A 25,060-nucleotide genomic window follows, 5' to 3' on the forward strand; every position below is an offset into this window, starting at 1 on the left:
TCTAGTAAACTTCCACTAGTAAACGATATTGTATGTGTAAATTTTAACTACTTAAAACACAAGCCACTTGTATACCGAAAAAAGTTTTTATAATCATAGACTAGCCTAAATCCACACACTTTGTGTGTGAGACCAGATTTTTTTTGTTTTTCAAGAGGGGGTTTGTGCAATTAAGAAGAGATAGGGAAGGGTGGAATGTTTTGATAATATGTTGGTGAAGAAAAAGAGAAAAAACGGTAAAATTCTTTTTGTGCGAAATTATCTTAATGCTCATGATTTATTTTAATATTTTTGTTGAATTATAAATAGAGGACAGAATTGTTTTTCTACTATCTTTTGGTTGACATAGAGAGTTTGATGGTAGATAGCGATTGATTTATACTATTCACTATGTGTAAACTACTTTTATTTAAGACCATTTCCTACAAAGTAACAACAAAGGGCATTTGGTCTAGTGGTATGATTCTCGCTTAGGGTGCGAGAGGTCCCGAGTTCAATTCTCGGAATGCCCCCACATTTTTTAATTCTTTTCCTCCTTTTGTGTTTTTTTTTTAATCCCTTTATTTTTTTTATGTTTTCCTCCCGTACAAGAAAGCAAAGCAGCAGGAGCAGTATTTGGTCTCTCCGACTTGTGCAGCTCTCTCTCTGCTGCTACCTATCTGTGAGACTGTGACCCTCTTCCCTTCCCCACTAGGCGTTGCGATTTTCCTCAAGGATGGATCAGTCGATACAGAATGACCTTAATGCCCCTCACTCCATGGGCACCACCATCATCGGCGTCACCTACAATGGCGGCGTCGTCCTCGGCGCCGATTCTCGTACCAGCACTGGTAAAATACCATCATACCATCCCTCTCTCCTCTCTCTTTTAGTTTTTGTAGGGCGAAGCACTTGAGCTCCTTTTCCTTTCCCCAATTTTATTTTATTTTTGGGCGGAATTTGGTTGATTTTTGTTGATGATTTTAGGTGTTTATGTTGCAAATCGAGCATCCGACAAGATCACTCAGCTCACTGATAATGTCTACTTGTGCCGCTCCGGATCGGTATCTATTTCTCTCTGCTTCCTTTTTTTTTTATTCCTACTTACTGAACAAATTTGATGTTTTTTTTTTTTTTTTTTTTTGTGTGAATGCTTGTGATTTCTGTTGTTTGCATACATGTGTGAGGATTAAATGGTGTTCCGCCGCTCAAGCTGTTGGCCTTAGGCAAGAGAAAGAGGAAATTTAATAAGTTATTGATGGTAAAATAATTAAACTATCTAAATTAGTTATACACAAAACCAAGTTGATTATAAGATTTCGGAGATGTAGTTGACGCAATCCTAACAACAAAATTACTTAGGAAAGTTCTGTAATAGCCTTCTGGATGTCCTCCGTTAAGATCTCGTAACTCTTGTTTGTTTAGAACCTTACGTTTTCCAGATTTTAGGCAAACTGAGCGATTGTTTGGTGGCTGGTTAGATCTTTTGGGCTCTAGCATGTCATAGTAAAAAGAATAATTCGATTCCACACACCTTTAAACCTTATTTGGGGTTGGCCACATGGATTTTCGTAGGAAACCAAGTGCAATAGACCCCACGAATTCTCTTATGTTTCCTAGTCGTATCTAGACCTAATATCTTCCACAACATCTTTTGCAGACGCAGCTTCGTAACCGCTTCTACCTATTTCATTCTTTATTTCCCTTTACTATTGTTTTGTTATTTTGTTTTTGAATCATTCAATATCTCAGGAACATTGTTCTATAGTTAAATAACAAGGCCTTTTCTGTAAAAGACTCTGTAGTTTCTGTATTCTGTCATTAATCTGTCTACTATTTTATTCCCAGGCTGCAGATTCTCAAATTGTGTCTGATTACGTGCGTCACTTTCTCCATCAGCACACGTAAGTGACAGAGCAACTTCTGGTTTTAAACTAACTGTTTTTTGTCTTCCCCTTTGTATAAGAATTTTGCATATTTTTTTCTTATTTTCGTAGGTGTTTTCAGTGGCTTTCAACTATATAATTTTGACATGCTGAATTTTGGCAATAACTCTTAAAGACATAATTCCAAGCAGACTGAAGTACCTTTGGGAAGCATTTTGTTGCACCCAACCTACGATGATTTTCAAAGATTTTTTGTTCATCTAATGGACTTCATTTTGTGTGATCACGTCGAATCCTTATGAAAATGAATCCAGAACAAAATCGCGCTAAAGCTAGGGCGTCACCCGTAAGTGGCGCGCTGTGTGGCCTGAGCACAGTGATAAGTGAGCAAGGGTCGCTGTATCTCCATCGGCACCCGGATGCAGTGTTAAATGAGCAAGGGGGCCATAGAAACTTCTTTTCGAACGACTCCACTCAAAGTTGTTTGGGAGCATATGCTCCTATCAACTTTACCCGGGACACACAAAAGAAGTACTTTGATCCTATTAGACGGGGGATGGTGAAGAAGCTAGGACAGAAGGGTAGAGTTCAAGAGAGCAAAATGCGTTTAGGAACGTGGAATATAGGAACCTTAACGGGAAAATCTATGGAAGTAGTGGAAGTTATGGTGAGGAGAAGGATAAATATTATGTGCCTACAAGAAACTAAGTGGGTTGGTAGTAAGGCAAAGGATCTAGAAAACTCAGGGTTTAAACTTTGGTATTCGGGCACAAATAGAACGAGAAACGGTGTTGGCATCATCGTGGACAAGACCTCGGTACAAGATGTTGTAGATGTCAAGAGGGTAGGAGATAGAATCATGGCAATCAAGATTGTAATAGGACAAGAACTTATCAATGTGATTAGTGCGTACGCACCTCAAGTAGGGTTGGATACGAGTTCGAAGGAGAAATTTTGGGAAGATCTTGGAGACTTGGTGCAAGGAATTGCTCAAACGGAGAAGTTATTTATAGGAGGAGATTTAAATGGACACGTGGGCAGGGAGACAGGCAACTATGGAGGTTTTCATGGTGGCCATGGTTTTGGGGAGAGAAACGAGGATGGGGAAGCTATCTTGGATTTTGCAATGGCATATGATCTCTTCTTAGCCAACACCTTCTTTAAGAAGAGAGAAGAACATGTGATCACCTACAAGAGTGGGTCGTCAAAAACACAAATAGATTTTCTTCTAATGAGGAAAGGGGATCGTATAACTTGTAAGGATTGCAAAGTTATACCAGGAGAGAGCGTGGCTAATCAACATCGCTTGTTGGTGATGGATGTACATATCAAAAGAGTAAGACAAAAGAACAAGACTTGGAAGTGCCCAAGGACTAGATGGTGGAATCTAAAAGAAGAAAAACAAGCCATTTTCAAAGAGAAGGTAATCACCCAATGTGTGTGGGATAGAGAGGGGGAAGCTAGCCAAATGTGGGATTCCATGGCTAGTTGTATCCGAAAAGTAGCAAAAGAGGTATTAGGAGAGTCCAAGGGCTTTGCCCCACACCAAAAGGAATCTTGGTGGTGGAATGAGGAGGTACAAACGAAGGTGAAGGCTAAGAAGGAATGTTGTAAAGCCTTATACAAGGAGAGGACCGATGAAAATGGTGAAAGGTATAGAAAAGCGAAGCAAGAGGCGAAGAAAGCTGTCAGAGAAGCTAAGTTAGCGGCTTACGACGATATGTATAAACGACTAGATACCAAAGAAGGAGAGTTGGATATCTATAAACTATCTAGAGCAAGGGAAAAGAAGACAAGGGACCTAAACCAAGTGAGGTGCATCAAGGATAAGGATGGAAAGGTTCTTGCTACAGAGAACGCGGTTAAAGACAGATGGAGAGGTTATTTTCATAATCTTTTCAATGAAGGACATGAAATGAGTGCTTCTTTAGGGGAGTTGAGTAACTCAGAAGAGTGTAGAAACTACTCTTTTTATCGTCGAATTCGGAAGGAAGAAGTGATTGTAGCTTTGAAGAAGATGAAGCATAAAAAAGCAATAGGCCCAGACGATATACCAATCGAAGTGTGGAAACTTTTGGGAGAGACAGGTATAACATGGCTCACTGACCTTTTCAATAGGATTTTGAAAACGAAGAAGATGCCAAATGAGTGGCGAACGAGCACTTTGGTGCCTATCTACAAGAATAAGGGCGACGTACAAAATTGCATGAACTATAGGGGTATTAAGCTAATGAGTCATACAATGAAGCTCTGGGAGAGAGTCATTGAGCATAGATTGAGGCAAGAGACACGGGTTTCGGACAACCAATTCGGGTTCATGCCAGGGCGCTCAACCATGGAGGCAATCTATCTCTTACGAAGATTGATGGAAAGATATAGAGATGGGAAAAAGGATTTACACATGGTCTTTATAGATTTGGAAAAAGCGTATGATAGGGTCCCAAGAGACATTCTTTGGAGGATTTTAGAGAAGAAAGGAGTACGAGTAGCATATATCCAAGCTATAAAGGATATGTATGAAGGAGCAAAGACTGCCGTAAGAACTCATGAAGGACAGACCGAAAGCTTTCCCATAACTGTAGGATTACATCAAGGCTCATCCTTAAGTCCTTACCTTTTTGCGTTGGTAATGGATGAGTTAACAGGACATATTCAAGATGATATTCCTTGGTGTATGCTTTTCGCAGACGATATAGTGTTGATAGATGAAACTCAGGAAGGGGTAAATGCAAAGCTTAACCTTTGGAGAGAAGTGTTGGAATCTAAAGGTCTTCGCCTAAGCCGATCAAAGACAGAATATATGGAGTGCAAGTTCAGTGCAAATGGAGGCCAAAACGAGTTAGGGGTGAGGATCGGAGATCAAGAAATGCCAAAGAGCGACCGTTTTCGTTACCTAGGATCTATCTTGCAAAAGAACGGAGAATTAGATGGAGATCTCAACCATAGAATACAAGCTGGATGGATGAAGTGGAAGAGTGCATCCGGCGTGTTGTGTGACCGCCGTATGCCACTGAAGCTCAAGGGAAAATTTTATAGGACGGCAATAAGGCCGGCGATGCTGTATGGCACAGAATGTTGGGCGGTGAAACATCAACACGTACACAAAATGGGTGTAGCGGAGATGAGGATGCTTCGTTGGATGTGTGGGCACACGAGAAAGGATAAGATTAGGAATGAGGATATCCGGGGTAAAGTAGGAGTAGCCGAAATTGAAGGAAAAATGAGAGAAAATCGGTTACGGTGGTTTGGACATGTGCAAAGAAGGCCTACTGACGCTCCAATTAGAAGATGCGACTATGGGACAGAGGTTCAGGGCCGAAGGGGTAGAGGAAGACCTAGGAAAACTTTGGAAGAGACTCTAAGAAAAGACTTAGAGTACTTGGATCTAACGAAGGACATGACACAGGATCGAGCACAATGGCGTTCTAAGATTCATATAGCCGATCCCACTCAGTGACTTGGATTTTCCAAGTCTCCAACCGAGAAGTTTTCCTCACTCGGGAAATTAAGGGAACACTACCCCAACCTACATGCTCCACTCAGAAAGCTTCAACATACAAGCTTCAACAAAAGAAAATTCAAAGAACTTAGCGAAGAAGGCTTTGGTGTATTTAATACAATACGTTGAAATGAAGGAAAGCTTATTTATTGATATCCCCGATAAGCTACAAATATGTACATATACATGAGTCAAAATAAACACACAAGAGGGAGCCTTCACAAAGGTTGCTTAGGAGAAGTCTCAGCAGTCGGTAGAGCCCCAGAAAGAGAAGGCACCGGAGGGGGATCATTTGGAGCCTCAGTACTGGACAGAACCCTAGAAGGAGGAGGCATCAGAGGTTGATCATTTGGAGCTTCATTACGCGGTACAGCCCCAGAAGACGAAGGCAATAAATGCCTTTGGAACAAACCCACAAATCTCTGATGATCAAGTAAAACCTGACCATCAGTTTCCTTCATCTGGTCAAGCTTCCTCTTCATGTTTGTAGCATAGTCATGTGCGAGCCGGTGCAACTGTTTATTCTCATGCTTGAGCCCTCTAATCTCCTGTTTGAGACTCATCACTTCAGCCGCCAATGATTCAACTTGGCGGGTTCGAGCAAATAGGCGTTGGGCCATATTAGACACAGAACCTGCACACTGAACACTGAGAGCCAGCGAATCCTTAACAGCTAACTCATCAGACCGTTTGGAAAGTAGTCTGTTATCTTTGGGAGTGAGAAGGTTCCTGGCCACCACCGCAGCGGTCATATCATTCTTCATCACGGAATCCCCAACGGTAAGAGGACCAGTAGGGGAGACGAAGGATGGGCGCCATATGTTGTCTGGAGAAGGCGGGGCTGCCTCTTCAACAAGGTTCAAGTCAAAACGACGGTCGGAGGGGCCAGACATTTTCAAAGGTGTTGAAGAGAGAAGAGGTCGGACAAATCAAGATCTTAGAAGTGCAAGAATGAAGCTTCTACTGGTGGAGATTCAAGTGTGCTTTAGAACTTAATGCCAGCCCCTATAAAAATCTGCACTCGACGGAGCTTCAGAAATCGAAGAGGCGCCTGCTCAGAAATCGAAGAGGCGTTTGCTTTCTCAAAAGCTGAGCTGCTTAGAGATCACGAGGGTTGATCTCAGAAATCGAAGAGGCTTTTGCTTTCTCAAAAGTTGGGCTGCTCAAAGACCACGAAGGCCGATCTCAGAAATCGAAGAGGCGCTCGCTTTCTCAAAAGCTGGGCTCCCCAGAGACCACGAGGGCCGATCTCAGAAATCGAAGAGGCACCTATTTTTCCAGCCTTGTCAGCACCTGTCACACGCACACTCAGCTTTGTGGAAATTATGGACATTCTGTCGAAGACTTCTGGGGAAGTAGAAAACACATGAATCTTACTGTTCAATCACCCACTTCCCACACGCAACAATAGCTCATGGGTACCACAGATAACTTTGCCAAAGTTCTCTGCCAAAGTTGAGCACGTGAAGCTTGCAGCTCCCACTACATCGCTCTGACCAAGAAGGGTAAAAGAATAGCAAAGAAACAGCACTAACAAAGTTTAGACCCATAAATTTTGAAGGTCTAGCTACCATATTATTACCCACAAGGGTAAAGGAACAGTACCACTGCTGGATAATTGGAAAGTCCCTGTGTGTCAACCTCTGTGCTTCGTGGCAAGGTAGACTAGCAAACATGCCCAACCTTTACTCACATTCGAGAAAACACTCCCAACATGATTGCTTGCTCCAAAATCGAAGAGGCACCGCCTTCCGAATCTCGAGAGCCAGACTCCCAACATGATTACTTTCTCAAAAATCGAAGAGACACTGCTCCCCGAATCTTCGAGAGCCAAACCCCCAGCATGATTGTTTTCTCAAAAATCGATGAGGCATCGTTCTCCGAATCAATCGAAGAGGCGCTCGCTTTCTCAAAAGCTGGGCTGCTCAGAGACCACGAGGGCCGATCTCAGAAATCGAAGAGGCACCTACTTTTCTAGCCTTGTCAGCACCTGTCACACGCACACTCAGCTTTGCAGAAATTATGGGCATTCTGTCGAAGATTTCTAGTGAAGTAGAAAGCACATGAATCTTACTGTTCAATTACCCACTTCCCACACGCAACAATAGCTCATGGGTACCACATATAACTTTGTCAAAGTTCTCTGCCAAAGTTGAGCACGTGAAGCTTGCAGCTCCCACTACATCGCTCTGACCAAGAAAGGTAAAAGAATAGCAAAGAAACAGCACTAACAAAGTTTAGACACATAAATTTTGAAGGTCTAGCTACCATAATATTACCCACAAGGGTAAAGGAACAGTACCACTGCTGGATAATTGGAAAGTCCCTGTGTGTCAACCTCTGTGCTTCGTGGCAAGGTAGACTAGCAAACATGCCCAACCTTTACTCACATTCGAGAAAACACTCCCAACAAGATTGCTTGCTCCAAAATCGAAGAGGCACCGTCCTCCGAATCTCGAGAGCCAGACTCCCAACATGACTACTTTCTCAAAATCGAAGAGAGGGTAAAGGAACAGTACCATTGCTGGATAATTGGAAAGTCCCTGTGTGTCAACCTTTGTGCTTCGTGGCAAGGTAGACTAGCAAACATGCCCAACCTTTACTCAAATTCGAGACAACACTCCCAACAAGATTGCTTGCTCCAAAATCGAAGAGGCACCGCCCTCCGAATCTCGAGAGCCAGACTCCCAACATGATTACTTACTCAAAAATCAAAGAGACACTGCCCTCCGAATCTCGAGAGCCAGACCCCCAGCATGATTGCTTTCTCAAAAATCGAAGAGGCATCGTTCTCCGAATCTCGAGAGCCAGATACCACAGACCACTTTTTCAAAGTGCTCTGACAGAGTTAAAACATGTGAAACTGACAGCTCCCACTACCGTGCTATGACCAAGCAGGGTAAAGGAATAGCATTACTACTTGTTGTTAGGGAGACGCCTATATATGTCAACCTCCATCCCCAACGGACAGGCAGACCTGCAAAAATGCTCAACCCTTCATCATATCTGAGAGGGCACTCCCAACGAAGCCTTTCGAAATATTCAGCTTTCTTTCCCCCCGATAATACCTCTGCAAACAAGCTATACTAGAGCAAGAATATCTCATATCATCAGGGTTAAAAGCAAGAGTATCCCATATCATGCTTTTTCCCTATCTTTTCCTTTGGCCTTGTTTTTACCTGCAAGACAAGGAGAAAGAGAGCAATCAGTCAGCACTTGGAATCAAGCTTCCAGCCAGGAACTGACTGCCTGGAACCCCTTACCTGATTACTTACCTGGCATTGCTCTCGAGTACTCATCTTCAACATCTTATGTTTCCAAGGAAGATTCCGCATCTGCTTGAGGAACAGATAGGGCAAGTGCGAAGGATACAAGGAAGCATGTGGAGACAAGCGTAACAGCACACGTGCCGATACATCCATTACTCTGTCAAAAGCAAAAGTATCCCATATCAGCAGGGTGGAACGTACTCTAGATTTGATGGACTTGTTTTGACCCTCAAATTCTTCAGTCGGCCTTATACTCTGGAGGAAACCAGAAAACCCTCCAGCTCAGTTCAAGAATAAGCCTGTGGAAAGTTACTTCTTCAAAAGCAAAAGTATCTCATATCATCTCTTCTCATTTTTCTTCTCTTTATCCTTCATGCTGTTGCAAGATGGGGAGAAGGTGAACAATCAGTCGGAGCTCTGATTGCTTACCTTGTCTGTCACCTCTTTCAGCAGACCCCCTAGCTCGGCGACTTGGGGGACTCCTACTACATGGTTTGTATCGCGCTTGACCAAGCCTGAAACTACAAGTAAGCTTCAAGTGAAATTGATACATTACCTTGTGCATCTCCACCAGTTAAAGATACCACCCCTGGATGGAGGAAAAGTACTTCCAGAGAAGATGTCACATCTACCTATGAGACAGATAAGGCAAGTCAAGACGACACCACACTCCGATACTTAGAAGTTTCGTGATTACGAGATCATTCTCCCACAATATTTCCTAATGTCATTTGTACTAAATCATTCACTTGTACTCACTAAAGGAGAGCTTGAACCTATGTACTTGTGTAAACCCTTCACAATTAATGAGAACTCTTCTATTCCGTGGACGTAGCCAATCTGGGTGAACCACGTACATCTTGTGTTTGCTTTCCTATCTCTATCCATTTATATACTTATCCACACTAATGACCGGAGCAATCTAGCGAAGATCACAAAAAGCGACCGTTTTCGCTACCTAGGATCTATCTTGCAAGAGAACGGAGAATTAGATGGAAATCTCAACCATAGAATACGAGCTGGATGGATGAAGTGTAAGAGCGCATCCGGCGTGTTGTGTGACCGTCGTAGGCCACTGAAGCTCAAGGGAAAATTTTATAGGATGGCAATAAGGCCAGCGATGTTGTATGGCACAGAATGTTGGGCGGTGAAGCATCAACACGTACACAAAATGGGTGTAGCGGAGATGAGGATGCTTCGTGGGATGTGTGGGCACACGAGAAAGGATAAGATTGGGAATGAGGATATCCGAGGTAAAGTAGGAGTAGCCGAAATTGTAGGAAAGATGAGAGAAAATCGGCTCCGGTGATTTGGACATGTGCAAAGAAGGCCGACTGACACTCCGGTTCGAAGATGTGACTACGGGACAGAGGTTCAGGGCCGAAGGGGTAGAGGAAGACCTAGGAAAACTTTGGAAGAGACTCTAAGAAAAGACTTAGAGTACTTGGATCTAACGGATGACATGACACAAAACCGAGCGCAATGGCGTTCTAGGATTCATATAGCCGACCCCACTTAGTGGGAAAAGGCTTTGTTGTTGTTGTTGTTGTTTGAGTTTTCTTGCTGAAAATTAGATGAAACATTAAACATTGTGCAGCCTGATAAATAGTTTTCAAAGTTATGCTTTAGAGGTTGAAGTTGTAAACATTTGAAACTTGTGGTAAGAATTTTTTATTTTTTGTTTGCAATTATCAGTCAAAAGTTTCGATTTGTGTAGGATACAGCTGGGCCAGCCTGCAACAGTCAAGGTTGCCGCAAACCTTATCAGGTTGTTCTCATACAATAACAAGGTTTGTTTCTGGTATTCCTTTTCCTTACACAACCCTTGCATCAGGCTGTGCTTTAGTTTGTTTTCCCTCCTAATGAATTAAATCTTTTCTATTGTGTGAAACCCCTCTTCAAGAATATGGCATCTGATTGTAATTTAAAAGTATTCTGGAAATATTTTATAATATAAAATTCTAATGATATATGTAGTAATCTTTTCCTTTCAGATATTGTTTGTGATTTCATCATTTGTATAAGTCATGATTGCGGCTTCATGTGTAACTATTTGCTAGTATATTTCGTATTCCTTATGTATTCTTTCTATATTTGGTAGAATATGCTACAAACTGGCATGATTATTGGTGGTTGGGACAAGTATGAAGGAGGTAAAATATATGGAGTACCACTCGGAGGGACAATTTTAGAGCAGCCTTTTGCTATTGGAGGTGTGTTTTTATAACTCACATATGTTCTTTATAAAGATCTTCTATTTTGTTTTCTATATTTCTCTTGTTGGTTTCCTTGTCATGGTTGAAATGGTTTTCCCTGCAATTATTTTTTTTCTCCTTTATTTCATATGAAACTTTTCTGCATTTGCTTATGAGTTGGTGTAAATTTCTATATTACTCTTTGTTAGTAGGCTGCTTTCTCGTTGAGCATAGTAAGACCATCTCCAGTGGAGAGGCTTAAAGTTCCAAAAGCCAAAAAATGGCCTAATTTGTCCAAAAATTCATCTCCAACCGAAGGCTTGGCTATAATTCCAAGGAGCCCACCAGGCTATTATTTGGCCAAAGAGGCATCAGGTTGGCCAAATGTAACCCCCCTCTTAGCCCTTTTTCTAAGGCCCAACTACTCAGTCGCAATAATTGATTCAAATTTAACGACTAGATTTGAAAACATTAAAAGGTAGTTTAATGAAATTAACTAATAAATTTAAAATATGAACTTGAAACTAATAAATTATTGAGGAGGCTATGTTTAGCCCCTTCGGTTGGAAATGGTATATTAATATGGCCTGACACTGGGCATTTAAAAATAATATTTTGCAAGGCTATAATTCTGGACGGGGCTATATTTAGCCCTTTCAGTTGGAGATGACCTAAGGTTATATTTTAGCATTCATAGAAAATTCTTTCTAACAAGGTATCATCATACGGTGTAAAATAATTTGAACTTTCAACTCTACTTGAATTTTTATAGTTGAGTAAATGCACATGTCCTCTAATTTTTCTTGCCACTTAATGCTATTGAATTACCATAAACTAGTGGCTTGAAGTACTCAAGATCTTTGTGTCATCCAGGATCTGGCTCCACTTATCTGTATGGTTTCTTTGATCAAGAGTGGAAGGAAGGAATGACCAAAGAGGAAGCTGAGGTATGTAGTCTTTATGTTTCTGACATTTTCTTGTACTTCTTCAATGCTGGCTTCCTTGATATTTCTGATTAATAATGTGCCAAGGTTTGATTCATTCATCATTGTGACAATGAGAAATAAATTAGTGAGATCCAAAATTGCTTGTAGTATTGTGTACGATGTTTACTTTGTTGTATGGTGTTTTAGTTAGGGTTATAGGGAAGTGGGGTGGCTGGTCTTGTGGTGGTAATTGGTTTACTTGGACTGCTATTTTGGTGTTTTGGAAGGAACATAGGTTTTTTTTTTTCTTTTTTCTTTGAAGGAAATGTGGAGGCCAAAATGAGTTAAGGGTGAGGATCGGAGATCAGGAAGTACCAAAGAGGGACCGCTTTCGCTACCTAGGATCTATCTTGCAATAGAATGGAGAATTAGATGGAGATCTCAACCATAGAATACAAGTTGGATGGATGAAGTGGAAGAGTGCATCCGGCGTGTTGTGTGACCGTCGTATGCCACTAAAGCTCAAGGGAAAATTTTATAGGACGACAATAAGGCCGGCGATGCTGTATGGCACGGAATGTTGGGCGGTGAAGCATCAACACGTACATAAAATGGGTGTAGCGGAGATGAGGATGCTTCGTTGGATGTGTGGGCACACAAGAAAGGATAAGATTAGGAATGAGGATATCTGAGGTAAAGTAGGAGTAGCCGAAATTGAAGGAAAGATGAGAGAAAATCGGTTACGGTGGTCTGGACATGTGCAAAGAAGGCCTACTGATGCTCCGGTTAGAAGATGCGACTACGGGACAAAGGTCCAGGGCCAAATGGGGTAGAGGAAGACCTAGGAAAACTTGGAAGAGACTCTAAGAAAAGACTTAGAGTACTTGGATCTAACGGAAGACATGACACAGAACCGAGCGCAATGGCGTTCTAGGATTCATATAGCCGACCCCACTTAGTGGGAAAAGACTTTGTTGTTGTTGTTGTTGTTGTTGTCTTTGAAGGAAATGTGGAAGTCATTGTGCAGTGTGCGCTCTTTAGGAGGGCCACCTGCTGGAGAAGATTTTGACTATAAATTAGTATTTGATGTTACACGGGATGATTTTGCGCCTTGTGGCTAAAGATCTGCACAAGATGATAGAAGAGTCTGACTCATATTTTGCACGCATTGTCCACTAGCTTGATCAATATGAGTTTGTGTTATTTCGTAGTTTGTGGTTATATATGAGTTATGCCAAGGTCTCTGTTAATTTTTCACAGACGATTTTGAGGTTGCACGGCAAGTTTTTCTAGAAATTTAACAAAGTTTGGAATTTGGAAGCTTTGTGTAGTCTGTAGTATTTGTGGCCTGAGAGAAGTAGCAGAGCCTTTGAAGGAACACACTTATGATATAATTGAGGGATCAGTTGTTAAGATGGTTTTTTGAGTGAATCAGAGGACTTCAACACTCCTTTTGAAAACTCTGATTCTGTTTTTCCTGGAATCTTATTTTGCTTATGTTACACAGGTACTCCCTGTGTACTATAGGAGTCAGTTTTCAGTAAATTATTAAAATAAAAAAAATGAGATTATTTTGGTAAAGGTGTATGCATGTAATTGTTTGTGTCTATTGTTAAATGATGGATTACTTGATTGCTTAATAGTTAATACTAAGAAATGCAACATGAACTGTTTTTCTTACTATTGTTTAATCTCTGTTATTCTTTCTTAAAGTTATATTACGTAGACTTGCTCAAATTCCTTTTGGTTCCAGCTGAATGTTCTCTCATTCTTACACTACGGTCGAGGGAAATAAACTTGGACTTTGTGTAAAAATCAGAATTTATAAATGGACATGTACTAATTCCCTTGTTTGTTTGGATTCATAAACATAGAAATAATTCTTATCTTTGAATAATTATGAAATACAGAAATAATTAAAATATTTATGCTATTATATTACTAATGGGTACCAATATCAAGATAAAAATGTATCCCAATATTTTGTTTTCTGTTTTTCCATTCAAAAGTTTGGTTATACACAACCTAATTTCTTTCAACATCAATCTTTAACTGATATATTTCTGCATCTTCAAAATATTCATTTGTATCAGTATTTAGTTCCTTGATTGCATCCACCTTGTCCATTGAAACTAATTTCTTCCTTGGTGAGAGAATACTTTGTAGAATTTTTTCACTTAAAGCAACTGCTATTAATTTGCTGCAGCAATTGGTGGTGAAAGCAGTTTCCCTCGCTATTGCTCGAGATGGTGCTAGTGGTGGTGTCGTTCGAACTGTCATTGTGAGTTTTTCTTTTATTCTACTGTAGTCTGCAATTACTTTATGGTTTTGGGAATAGAAATATCTAGTTCCACACTGATGTACCTGCAGCCATAGTCTGCCGAGCATGTGTTTTCTATCTGTAGACTGTCTAATTAGTTCAAAACACAAAGGAAATTGCGTAATGCTTGTTATTTCAGTGACATGGTCTTCTTATGAGTTTGAAATTAAGCTGTATAGCTATTAACTTATTTAGCATACAATCTGTTGCGTTCTTATACGGTAGTGAAAAGCTGTTATTTCCGTTCGATGAATGTGTTGGTTCTGTTTAATCAAGGTTGTGAGGATTGAACTAAAACCTTTCAGGTTTTTTCGTCCCAAAATTGCAATGTTCCCATTGACTAAGTATGTTTTTCATTTTTTATGGCCTTTCTATCTTATATTCTCTTGCGATTGTATGCTCTGTTTGCAGATAAATTCAGAGGGGGTGACGAGAAACTATTATCCAGGTGACACCCTTCCGCTCTGGCATGAGGAGCTCGAACCCCAGAATTCTTTGCTGGATATCTTGTCATCATCATCATCTGGTCCGGACATGATGATAAGTTGAAGATCGTGGTCTCCCGTAAGACTAGGTAAACCCCAGCGATACCATGAATGATACGCTTCCTCTTGCCCTAGTCTTCACTGCGGGGATTTCAGTCTGTACTCCGAAAGTTGTACTTGACAGTTTGAAATTACCATCTCATATTTGATTGAACTTATCTTGCTGCCTGCTCGATAAGTAGTTTATGAAAGAATTTGACTGGATCCCCTTGAATTTGTTACTGTTACATTTGTAGGATCATTTGATCTCAAATTTGAAGTGACTTGTTCCATATTACTTTTGTATGTTCATATTTCGAATTGCTAGACGAAAGAGAGATCTTATACGCAGGTAAATCGAAACATAAACATACGGGGTTGAGGTCCTGCAGAACAACTCACCTGCAACGCTTGATTTATACCACCGTTGCAGGGAAGTTCTCCTTGAGGTCCAGAATCCAACGGTTTGAGGTCTCGTGCTTGGTATCTGGTTCGACGATCCCAAGTTCGGCAGTCAGATTTGAATCAATCTAATCCAATTCAAACGTTGATGCATGCAAATCCGGAGAAAAAACAAGAACTCACTTATCTTTTTAGGCTTCTTTTGGTGTCAAAGATTGGATCGGAATTGATAAACCATAATTCACTCGATTCAATTATTTATTGAAGGAAAAATGGACGCCTCAACTCCCAAACTCCCAGCTGAGACATGTTTCTTCATAACTAATCCATTTTTCACCTTCAACTACAAAAATTTCGACAATTTGGAATTGACGTCTATTTTTATTCTTTAACATACATTGAATCAAGTGGATTATCAATTCTGATCCAATCATTGACACCAAACGAGGCCTTAGGTTATGCTGCTACATTGATCTTAACGTGTTTTGGAACATTATTCCATCACCGTTAATCAGTCAAAATTTTGCAAAATTTATTTAAGAAAGTTCATTTCATGCTGCTGATTTTTACAATGTACTTGAGTGGGAGAATTTCAATCTGAAAAGCAAAATGGCAAATGAATTTTAAAATTGACTTCAGACATCATCGTTGTATCCGCGAATATAAAACATGCCGTACCAGATTGTTCACTAGGCCGGAAATTTGCCCTCCCTTGAACAGAACTCGGGACCAACTAGAACCACAAGAAATTTCGGACTAGGATCCTCTGTTCAGAACTTCAGCTTCTCTCCCGTGCTTATGTAAGAGCTCGGCCAGAAAGTTAGATGCCAACCTTAACCATGAAATACCACTTCTCAAACTGCTTGCTCCAGCAACTAGTAACGGCTAAGTCACCGGAAAGGTCAAACTTTGATCTTTATGCCATGCTGATTACCGTGAAAGATTTTCCTATAAGCATCTAAAGCTCCTACTAGGGAGAAAACTGTCAGCGTATTGGCATGCTACATTAGGCATTCCCACCATCCGAGCTGCTGCAAGCTTGGTTTGGGAGCACAGCGTTGCCGCCAAAATCTCCATCCAAACTCATCTGCTGGACTTCTTGCGGGGAAAGGATCTTGATGCAGCGAACACAGTTCACAAACTCCCTGGAATAGGCAAAACAAATAGTTAAGAAACATGTTTCGATGACAAATGAAGACTCCTATGCTTTTGGCCTGCAATTTTGCAAACAGGAATGAGATTGAAAGACTTACTCCCAAGGGTCATCTCCAACTAGCAGAACATCATTCTCATGATCTACATACACAAGTTTCCAGCCCACCCTCCCTCGGTCCTCTAACTGTCCCTCTATACCAAACCGTCGAGCCAGATCTTGTTTAAGCTCGTCATAATTTGAATAGCGTGTCATATCTATGGATCTCCCTACAGCTCCGCGTTTGTACACCTATACATAAACATTAACCAAGTTAGAGCAAAAGACATAATCTGAAAAGCTTGAAATAGAGAGCATCACAATTCTCTTTTTGTTTTGAATTTAAAATATCAAACCTTGGTGTATGTCCGCATCCGCTGAAATGGCGGAGCAGGTGCCCATGGGCCGCTGTCCAGAAAGCTGCTATCGTTTATCGCTGAGTCAATCGAATTGAATGTCATATCAGGAACTCCAAAGGACTGGGAAACCATTGAAGTTGAAAGTTCCACCTGAGCATCTTTCGAATTTTCATAGTTGCCAAGCATGCCACCCGAAGAGAGAGTATTTGAAAAATCCTTTGCTAACCTCACCACGCCTTTGGCCAACATAGGATCAGGATTCAAAGGTATCCCTATTTGACCATCAATGTTAGAACCATACGGAACATTGCTTCTCTGATCTACCAGAACTTCCACTTCTTGACTGGCTTCTCTGAATAACATTGATTGTGGATGGAAAGGCAACGGGGCGTTATTCTGCTGTAAATGGACATCATTCTGAGAGAGGCCAACTGAAGTTGTTGAAGATGATGTGTCCAAGTAATCTGTCTGGGCCGCTGCACTGTTCATGTATGCTTGCGGTGTAAGAATTCCTTGACTTTGATTCCTAGCAATGTTCACTGACGGCTTAACTTCAGACTTATGTTGGAAATCTTTCATCAAGTTACCATGAGATGGCATTCTGTCTATGGCACCAGAACTCAATATTGTGGTGGCAGACTGAGCCATGTCCTCCCCTATTGATGAGTTTCGGTGTGATCTGTTGTTCATCAACGGTTGAATTACAATCGGGCCGTTGTTTGTGGATGGTGAAGTTGAACAAGATGGAACCTCATCTGTAATCCCAGACTGCCCAGCTCCTGCAACCGCTGTCATAATATTACTACCCACTGTAGAGAGCTGATTGGTGGTTGTGTTCGGGAGTCCCATGTGCCCGGACATTTCAGGCAGCATACCAGATTGCTGCTGTTGAAGCTTTGGCTGCTGAGGTGGTTGAGAAAACCGAACATTAGCTTGGCTGTGACTATTCTTTGTCATCTGCTGTGGCATTGTTCTTGACTGAGGATGCGCGGTTGGTGCCATTTGAGGCATATCTAACATTTGGGTGGGAGAAGGCCTCGAGAAGCTCTGGGACATATCAAACATTTGCCTCTGCTGGTCCTGGAGTTGGACTTGCTGGGCGGGATGTTGCTGTGCCTGCTGTGCTAAAAGTGACTGCTGTTGCTGTTGAAGCTTCTGTAACAGTTGAAACTGAAGCTGATTATCCGAAAGATGTTGTAACTGTTGGTTCATTTGATCTGGCGGTTGAGACTGAATAAAACTCTGCTGTTGATTTTGACCCATAATTTGTTGTTGATGCTGCTGCTGCTGATGCTGTTGTAGGTTCTGAGGTATGTTTCTTTGAAGATGGTTTTGAGCAGACGATTGCTGCTGAAGAACACCACTGTTATTTTGGGCAAGGGTCTGAGGTTGCAGAAGCTGGGACTGAACTTGGCTCAAGGGCAGAGTTTGATTGACCAAATTTTGCCGGGGTGGTTGAGAATTATCTCCCAACTGTTGCTGACGTTGTATCATGGGTGCTAACGGGCTCAATGAGGATGGCTGCTTTGGGAGCTGATCAAGCACTTGCTGAGGTGGCCTCTGGCCATTGAATTGTAAATTGTTCATTTGAGGTATTTGAGGAGCCGACAAGCCCAACTGCCGAGAAAGATCTGCTCCAGCAAGGTTTTGCATAGCTGAACCAGAATACGAATGCATATAATTTGGCTGCATGGAGTTGCCTGTGGAAGAATTTTGCTGCATGTTCATCCACTGGACTAAGCTTAGGCCAGGTAGAACCTGGGGATCCTTCATGGACATATCATCACCAAGCCAAGGCATTGTTCTCTTGAAAAGATTATCCATATCATAGTCCTCATCTGCGAAAGAAAAATCAAAGTTATTGATGTCTTTTCACCAAAAATCCAAATTCAAAATGCGGTTAAGTTTCTAACAGCACGTTTGGCCGACTCAAAACGAGGGAATAAAACATGCAAGGAAAAGGATAATGAAGCCTCCAAATGATTCAAGTCATAGTTTGTTGTAGCATACAAAAGATCACAAAAAAGATACCCTTGAAGTCCAAAGGTCAAACATTTATCATAGGAGGAGGAAGAACTAGTATAATTCATCCTTCAATATATATTATATCTTTTACCTGGCATTCCTGGTTGCCTGGGACGCTTTGATCTGAAGAATGGTGGGGGGCAGATGAAAAATGGAGCAGTAACAGGCTCAATTTCCCAAATTGAAACCCGATTACGCCTTTCCCCAGCAGTTGATTCGTCCCAACCAACCTATTCAAAGAAATGTGAGGCATTAGGGGTTATTTTCAATGACCGACAAGATGACTGTAAGTACCAAGGGAAGAGATGCAACGAGAAGTTGCCATCACATTTACCTGCAAATTACGCCATTGTGAGTGCTTCCATCTAACAGGATCAAGATCACTAATTCCTGTAATTGTACCCATGTACCTGCACAACAAAATTTCTTATGTTCAACTCCTACACTACCATAAGGTTTTCAAATGATCATATTCAGCAGGCCATTTCTAGTTTGTTAAGTATATTTTGTGAATTACGTACCAGATCACTGATGCCAAGATTACTAAAATTCTACATAGAACTTAAAGATACAAGTATACAACTACCTTCTTGTCCCTGACTCTTCAGTTTCGAACATCATACGAAAACGCATGCCTAGTGATAGTTGGTTGCCACATGCTGCCTTGTAGTACTTGGCTAAAGGGATAACAAACTCTGATGGACTAGCCCTGCATTTGGAAAAGTATATTTTAAAAATAATATATAGTGAAATCATTCGAAGAGTAATAACAAAGGTGAGTCGCTCCCACAATTAGGATTCTATAGTCGTAAAATAAAGATGATACATTTGGAATAAAAAATTGATAGATGTTAACCTTGGATTGTAGAATACTGTGAAGGGGCTATTATTAGCGGCAGCATGAGCTGCAGCTGCTAAAATTCCAATATGCATACTGTCACTTGACAATACTGAAGATGATAGGTTGGTGGGTTGCCTGTTTGCTCGTCTAATTCCCAAAAGAAGCTGCTGTTTTTCATCCCTGATCATGAAAAGTGTGACCGTCAGAAGAAGTTGCTTATTTTCCAGTCCAAAATAGGGAAGAGGAAACTAAAATATACATCCGTATAACTTGAAAGAGGCACTTTTACCAACAAATCATACTTACGGTAAAAATTCAATACTCCAAAATAGAATATCCCAAGATTTCCATTTCATCCTGATTACCTGATGAACAAGACGGAATCACCAGCAAAAAGCCTCTTCCCACTAACAAATAGGCTCCATCCTGTTGTAAGCAAGTGGCGTTTTGGTTGCCCTGAATCAAGCAAATCAAGGAATGACATGAGATGTTTAGAAATAGGATATTAATGGTTCATCCATATATGTACATTCAAATGGCTAAAGAGATAACATACCACGATAGATATGGCGGAAGGTCCAAACAGTATCATGCAAATCCCGGGCAACAAGTTCTTGGGCAGGTGGTTGCATGGAGAAGTCCTATGTAGAAGATGAAACACTATAAAACTTTGCAATTATCGTGGAAAACCTTGGGAATGATGTAAACTTGCTTACGAGAGGAGGGAAAATCTTTTCTGCTGCACGTCGGGGCACTGAGAAACCTCCATGAGTGCTTGTATCACTTGCTGTCAATGTTTTGCAGAAAAATTCTGGTTGGGGCTTATTTGTCTTGAGCGCAAGATCTGATCTCAATAGTGCATCCTTGTCAAACTACACGACAACGAATTGATGAATCAGGTTCCAGAAACTTTTACCTTCTAAAGAACAATGGAAAATGATCAAGTGACAGAAGGGCATGTCCATAGTACTATAAGAACGTAATAATCGTCAGGTCATTTTGAACATAGTCCTTACCGATGACACGGGCAGAAGTGTCATCTGCGCATAAACTTCGTCTGTTTCGGGGTCCGCCTTGTAAATCAAACATAAATGAGAAAATCAATTAGAAATGATCAAGAATACAAATCTGTTGACAAAGTAAGACTTAAAGAAGATAAAATCACCCATACATGCAAGGTGACATTGTGAAGGAGACATAGTAGCTTGGATGGAAGATTCGGGTAGTTGGGTATTTGACCATCCACATCCTTTTTCATAGAAGCCGCAACCTGGAATCGGAAATTTCAGGTACAAATCAGTACAGACCGCCTCCAAAAACAAGCAAGAATAATAAACGTATTTACTTAAATCCAAATAAAAACTTAGCTACAAGAGTAATTGTTGAACAAAAACAGTAACAATAAATGACGCGCATCCACACTTTCTCTTTCTGTAAATCCTAAATGCTTCAAAACCCATCAACACCAATTGCTTTATTCGGAAAATAAAGTAGCTCTAGACCACAATATTTCTATGTTTTAATATATATGTTTTGGGAAAATTTAAAAACGGAAGGCCACCAACAGATTGCTATTAACAAATGAACTCAAAAAACACATGAGTTCATAAAAATGGCAGAGCAGAGTGTGACGGATAGATAAGCAGAAACACTGATGCGGCGCATGATAGCAACATCCATAATAAAAAAACACACCCACCCACCTGTTCGCTGTGGCCTTGAGGGAAGTACACCACGTGGGTCCCCGCCGGCGGCAAGTTCACCAGCGGCCCGGCGCACGCTTGCCATAGCTCCGGGTTTATGCTCTTTACATTCTCTCCCCCTGCGCATGTGTCGGCCACCCATTCGTCAGAAACCACCACAGCACAAAACCCCCGTCTTTTCCGTTTGTTTTCCGAGAAAACGCAAACGGGGGAAAGAAAATTAAAGACCAACTCAAAGGTTGTAAGAATCTGGATTCTGGGAATCTCAGAACGTAACTGCCGAGTCCCGTATATAAAACTTGTAACGAACAAAACGATATAAACAGACAAATCAAATAAATCCACAGCAATTGTATCGATCCACCGATCCATCCGCTGCTTTTTTTAACATCGTGTTTTTAGAGAGAGGGAGACTAAATCGATTTAAGTGTTCTAGAGAGAGAAAGCACCGACCTGGGCATGAATTGGATGCGCAGTTGGCGACGGAAGCTCCGGCGCCGTTCGCCGGCGGCTTCATTGTTTGCTCCGGCGACTTGGGTTTTTACGAAAATTGTATAAATCGCCGAGAGTCTCACTTGCGCATATCGCCGGCGATATATTGGCGAGGAATTGGACCTGCTTTCCGAGCTCGTCTCAGCTCCCGGACGACGCACTCGGACCAAGTTCTCTATCAGCTGAGCTCAGATCAGCTCGGCAGAATCTGCAGCACCCGAAACAAACTGAAAAAAAAATGGAAAAGAAAAACTTTCCCGGAAAAAGTTTGTAGCTTTCGCGGGAAAGGGTAGGGGCTTTTCCGGCGAGGTAAAGGGGGGGAAACGGCGAAGTAAAAGGAGGGAACAGAGGGGCAGAGAAAAAGGAGGGCTTGCTGAGACTAAGAGAGACCAAATGCTGAAGCTTTGCCCCCTATCTTCCCCTACACCACCCAGACACTGCCTTTCGTCTCTCTCTCTCTCTCTCTCTTCTTCCCAATGCTCAATTGCTCCCTTTTTCTTTTCTTTCACTTTCTCTCTTTCTACATCAAAATAAACAATTCTTTTATAATTTCTCTCTCTCTCTTTCTCTCTTTCTCTCTATTGTTCCTTGAAAATGGCACTCACTAAAATGGGGCTTTGGCTCTAAGTTGACCTTATGGAGTAAAGTTACGGAAAAGAGTAATGCTATCCTAATATTTTTTTTTGGATTATATTTATGAATTAGATGATTTATTATAAATAGAAAATAAACACATTAATTAATATTTAATAATTAAATTATCAATAATCACATTATATGATTTAAATTTATTACAAACTTATCAATTAAAAATGGCCTTGCCCTAAGTTAATAATCTCTAGTAGCTTTTTTTTTTTTTAAACACCTTTTAGGAAAAGGGTGTGCTATCCACATGTCCATTTTTATTTCTTACACATCGCTTGTTTATTTTTGTCCTTTAATTTTTTTCAATTATCCGATTTAACAACTGAAAATTAAAAGGATGTGTGAGAAGTCAAAAGGATCCCCTTAGGAAATGAATAGTTCATTTTCTATCTCATTGTTGGCACGTCGAGAGAACCAATAAGGCTTTTCAACTCCCTCTTAACGGCATCTCGATTGAATCATGACATCTCAAAGGAATAAAATTGAATCTCGACGGCATCTCAACTCGACGTCTCTAGCATCTATTGGACGATATTAATATTTAGGATTATTTTACTGTTTGGGTTTTAAGCCAACCCATTAGAATTAGGTATGTGTTTCCTTGCTTATTGGGGATTGGGCTAGTTTATTATAAATAAACTGTCATGTTGTTATTTAGTAGCGAACAAGTCAGTCAAGATGTAGCCTTTAGTTTGTAGCCGTCTTAGCATTCTTATTTATTGTTTTCTGTTAATATATTCGTAGTTTATAGTTTGTTTGTTCGTATTGATGCTCTGATTTTCAACTTGGTATCAAAGTAGGTTTGATCCTTTGTGTGTGATATGCTCTAGATGGGTATCAGTTTGCTTGTGTCGTTTGTTTGTTTTAGTTTTGATCTGTGGAAATTTTTGTTTTCTGGTTTGGATTTTTGTTTGTCGTTCATACTACAAAAAAAAGTAGGTTCCCGCCCCTAGTCCCTCGCTTGGCAATACCTGCATCGCTGCCTAATCTGCCCGATCCAAGACCTCCATCTGCCTTGACCTGACTTGGCTGCATCTACCAGCTACAACACATCCTAACCAAACCTGTTGCCCCACATGTTAGTAGAGATTGGTGTGTGCATCTCAAACAGCCTAACTAAATGAGGTTTTTGACTATTTTAACAACAGCAAAAAAATCTAGCTAAATAACTAGCTATCTTAACTTTGTGAATAATAACTAGCTAGATTTAGCTAGGAGGAGAGAAAGTTAAATTTTTGCTAAACATTAAACATTATAAAATTGTATTGTTTATGGGCTTTAAGAGAAAAAAGGGCTTGGGTTGTTGTGTTTAATATAAAATATTACTTAGAAGTGTGTAGGAGTATTAGTGTAGAATAATCAGAGTACTTTCATTCTTTTCTCAAGGAGGTATGTATAGGATTACAAGTAGGGTTACAAGACTATACAATCTAATCAATTTACACCCATGACTCATGCAACACCCTTTCAAGGTGGAGCATAGCTATCATCGATGGCCATCTTTACAAGTGAGTCACGAAAGCTGCTCCGTACTCTTCATATACAGAATTAGCACGATTTGTCCTTCAATTTCTCATCAACAAAATTACGATTAATCTCCACATGCTTTGATCTATCATGTTGCACCAGATTCTTAGTAATCTTAATTGCTGACTGATTATCGCAATAAAGTTTTATTACACTTTGCCTATCAAATCCCCAACTCCCCCATAAGTCGTCTTATGCATAATAGCTCACATAAGCCTTTCACCATCACTCTATATTCTGCCTTAGCACTCGATAAGCTACAACTTTCAGCCTTTTACTTCGCCAAGTAACAAGATTACCTCCCACAAATGAAGTAACCAAAAATAGATCGTCACCTTATACCCTTTGTACCCCAGTCAACATCTATATATCCCATCCCATCACATCTATATGCACATGCTTTGAAAACATAAGACCTTTTCCAGGTGCATAATTCAAGTACCGAAGAATTCTAACAATGACATTCATGTGAACTTCACTGAATTTGCGGAAACTGACTAACTACACTCACACCATATGCAATGTCGGGTCTTGTTTGTGACAAATATACCTTTGATACCTTTCCTTATTAGCTGGAACTTGATAAGGAAGCTCCTCCATTCCATGAGTTTGTCCTATAGGTGTATATATCAGTTGGCACCTTAACATGCCTATTTCATTTAGCAAATCTACACATACTTATGTTGTGACAAAAATATTCCCTATTCGAATCGAGTAACTTCAATTCCAAAAAAATATTGCAAACCACCAAGATTCTTCTTTTCGAACTCAAATGCCAAATAAACTTTTAGATTCTTCATTTCTTCAATATCATGATCATTCATAATCATGCCATCCACATGAATGATAATTGTGATCTACATCGCTCTGCACATAACCAAATTTCTTCATAACTGAACGAAATTAGTCAAACCACGCTCTTGGTGATTGTTTCAGTCCATACAGAGCCTTCTTTAATTTGCATACAACACCCGTCCTCCTTGAGATGCTATATCCAGGTGGCAAACTCATATAGAATTCCTTCTGCAGATCATCAGTAAGAAAGTATTTTTCATATCATATTGTTGCAAGGACTAATCAAGGCATGTAACAAGCAATAACAATATTTGAGCAGTGTTAATATTTGCCACATAAGAAAATGTCTCTTGATAATTAATTCCATTCTATGTAAAACCTTTTTGCAACCAATCGTGCTTTGTATCTATCAATAGTACCATCTGGTTTATGTTTAACAGTATAAATCCATTTGCAACCAACAAGCTTATTTCCCAATGGA

At 40.6% G+C, this 25,060-nt stretch overlaps 2 protein-coding genes and 1 non-coding gene across 3 annotated transcripts; 2 read left to right on the forward strand and 1 right to left on the reverse strand.

Moving 5' to 3' along the window:
* The first annotated feature begins 440 nt into the window (after positions 1-440).
* On the forward strand, positions 441-512 carry TRNAP-AGG (transfer RNA proline (anticodon AGG)). Its single transcript has one exon. It is a non-coding gene; the product is annotated as a tRNA-Pro (tRNA).
* On the forward strand, positions 503-14,896 carry LOC103453639 (proteasome subunit beta type-6-like). The gene is made up of 8 exons (XM_008393194.4): positions 503-830; positions 967-1,043; positions 1,828-1,883; positions 10,351-10,423; positions 10,735-10,846; positions 11,702-11,775; positions 13,961-14,035; positions 14,486-14,896. Exons 1-8 carry the CDS (start codon positions 716-718, stop codon positions 14,621-14,623), a joined length of 720 nt encoding a protein of 239 aa, XP_008391416.1. The 5' UTR covers positions 503-715; the 3' UTR covers positions 14,624-14,896.
* A 635-nt stretch (positions 14,897-15,531) lies between these two features.
* On the reverse strand, positions 15,532-22,261 carry LOC103453638 (auxin response factor 19-like). The gene is made up of 14 exons (XM_008393192.4): positions 21,574-22,261; positions 21,121-21,239; positions 20,589-20,687; positions 20,434-20,490; positions 20,134-20,289; positions 19,974-20,058; positions 19,783-19,873; positions 19,433-19,597; positions 19,163-19,285; positions 18,911-18,986; positions 18,668-18,806; positions 16,549-18,389; positions 16,254-16,444; positions 15,532-16,145 (listed from the first exon to the last, which is right to left on the reverse strand). The coding sequence occupies exons 1-14, from the start codon at positions 21,635-21,637 to the stop codon at positions 16,007-16,009; spliced, it is 3,345 nt and encodes a 1,114-aa protein (XP_008391414.3). The 5' UTR covers positions 21,638-22,261; the 3' UTR covers positions 15,532-16,006.
* Between the last annotated feature and the right edge of the window lie 2,799 nt (positions 22,262-25,060).

Source organism: Malus domestica, chromosome 13, assembly GCF_042453785.1.
Source record: "Malus domestica chromosome 13, GDT2T_hap1".
Lineage (NCBI taxonomy): Eukaryota > Viridiplantae > Streptophyta > Magnoliopsida > Rosales > Rosaceae > Malus > Malus domestica.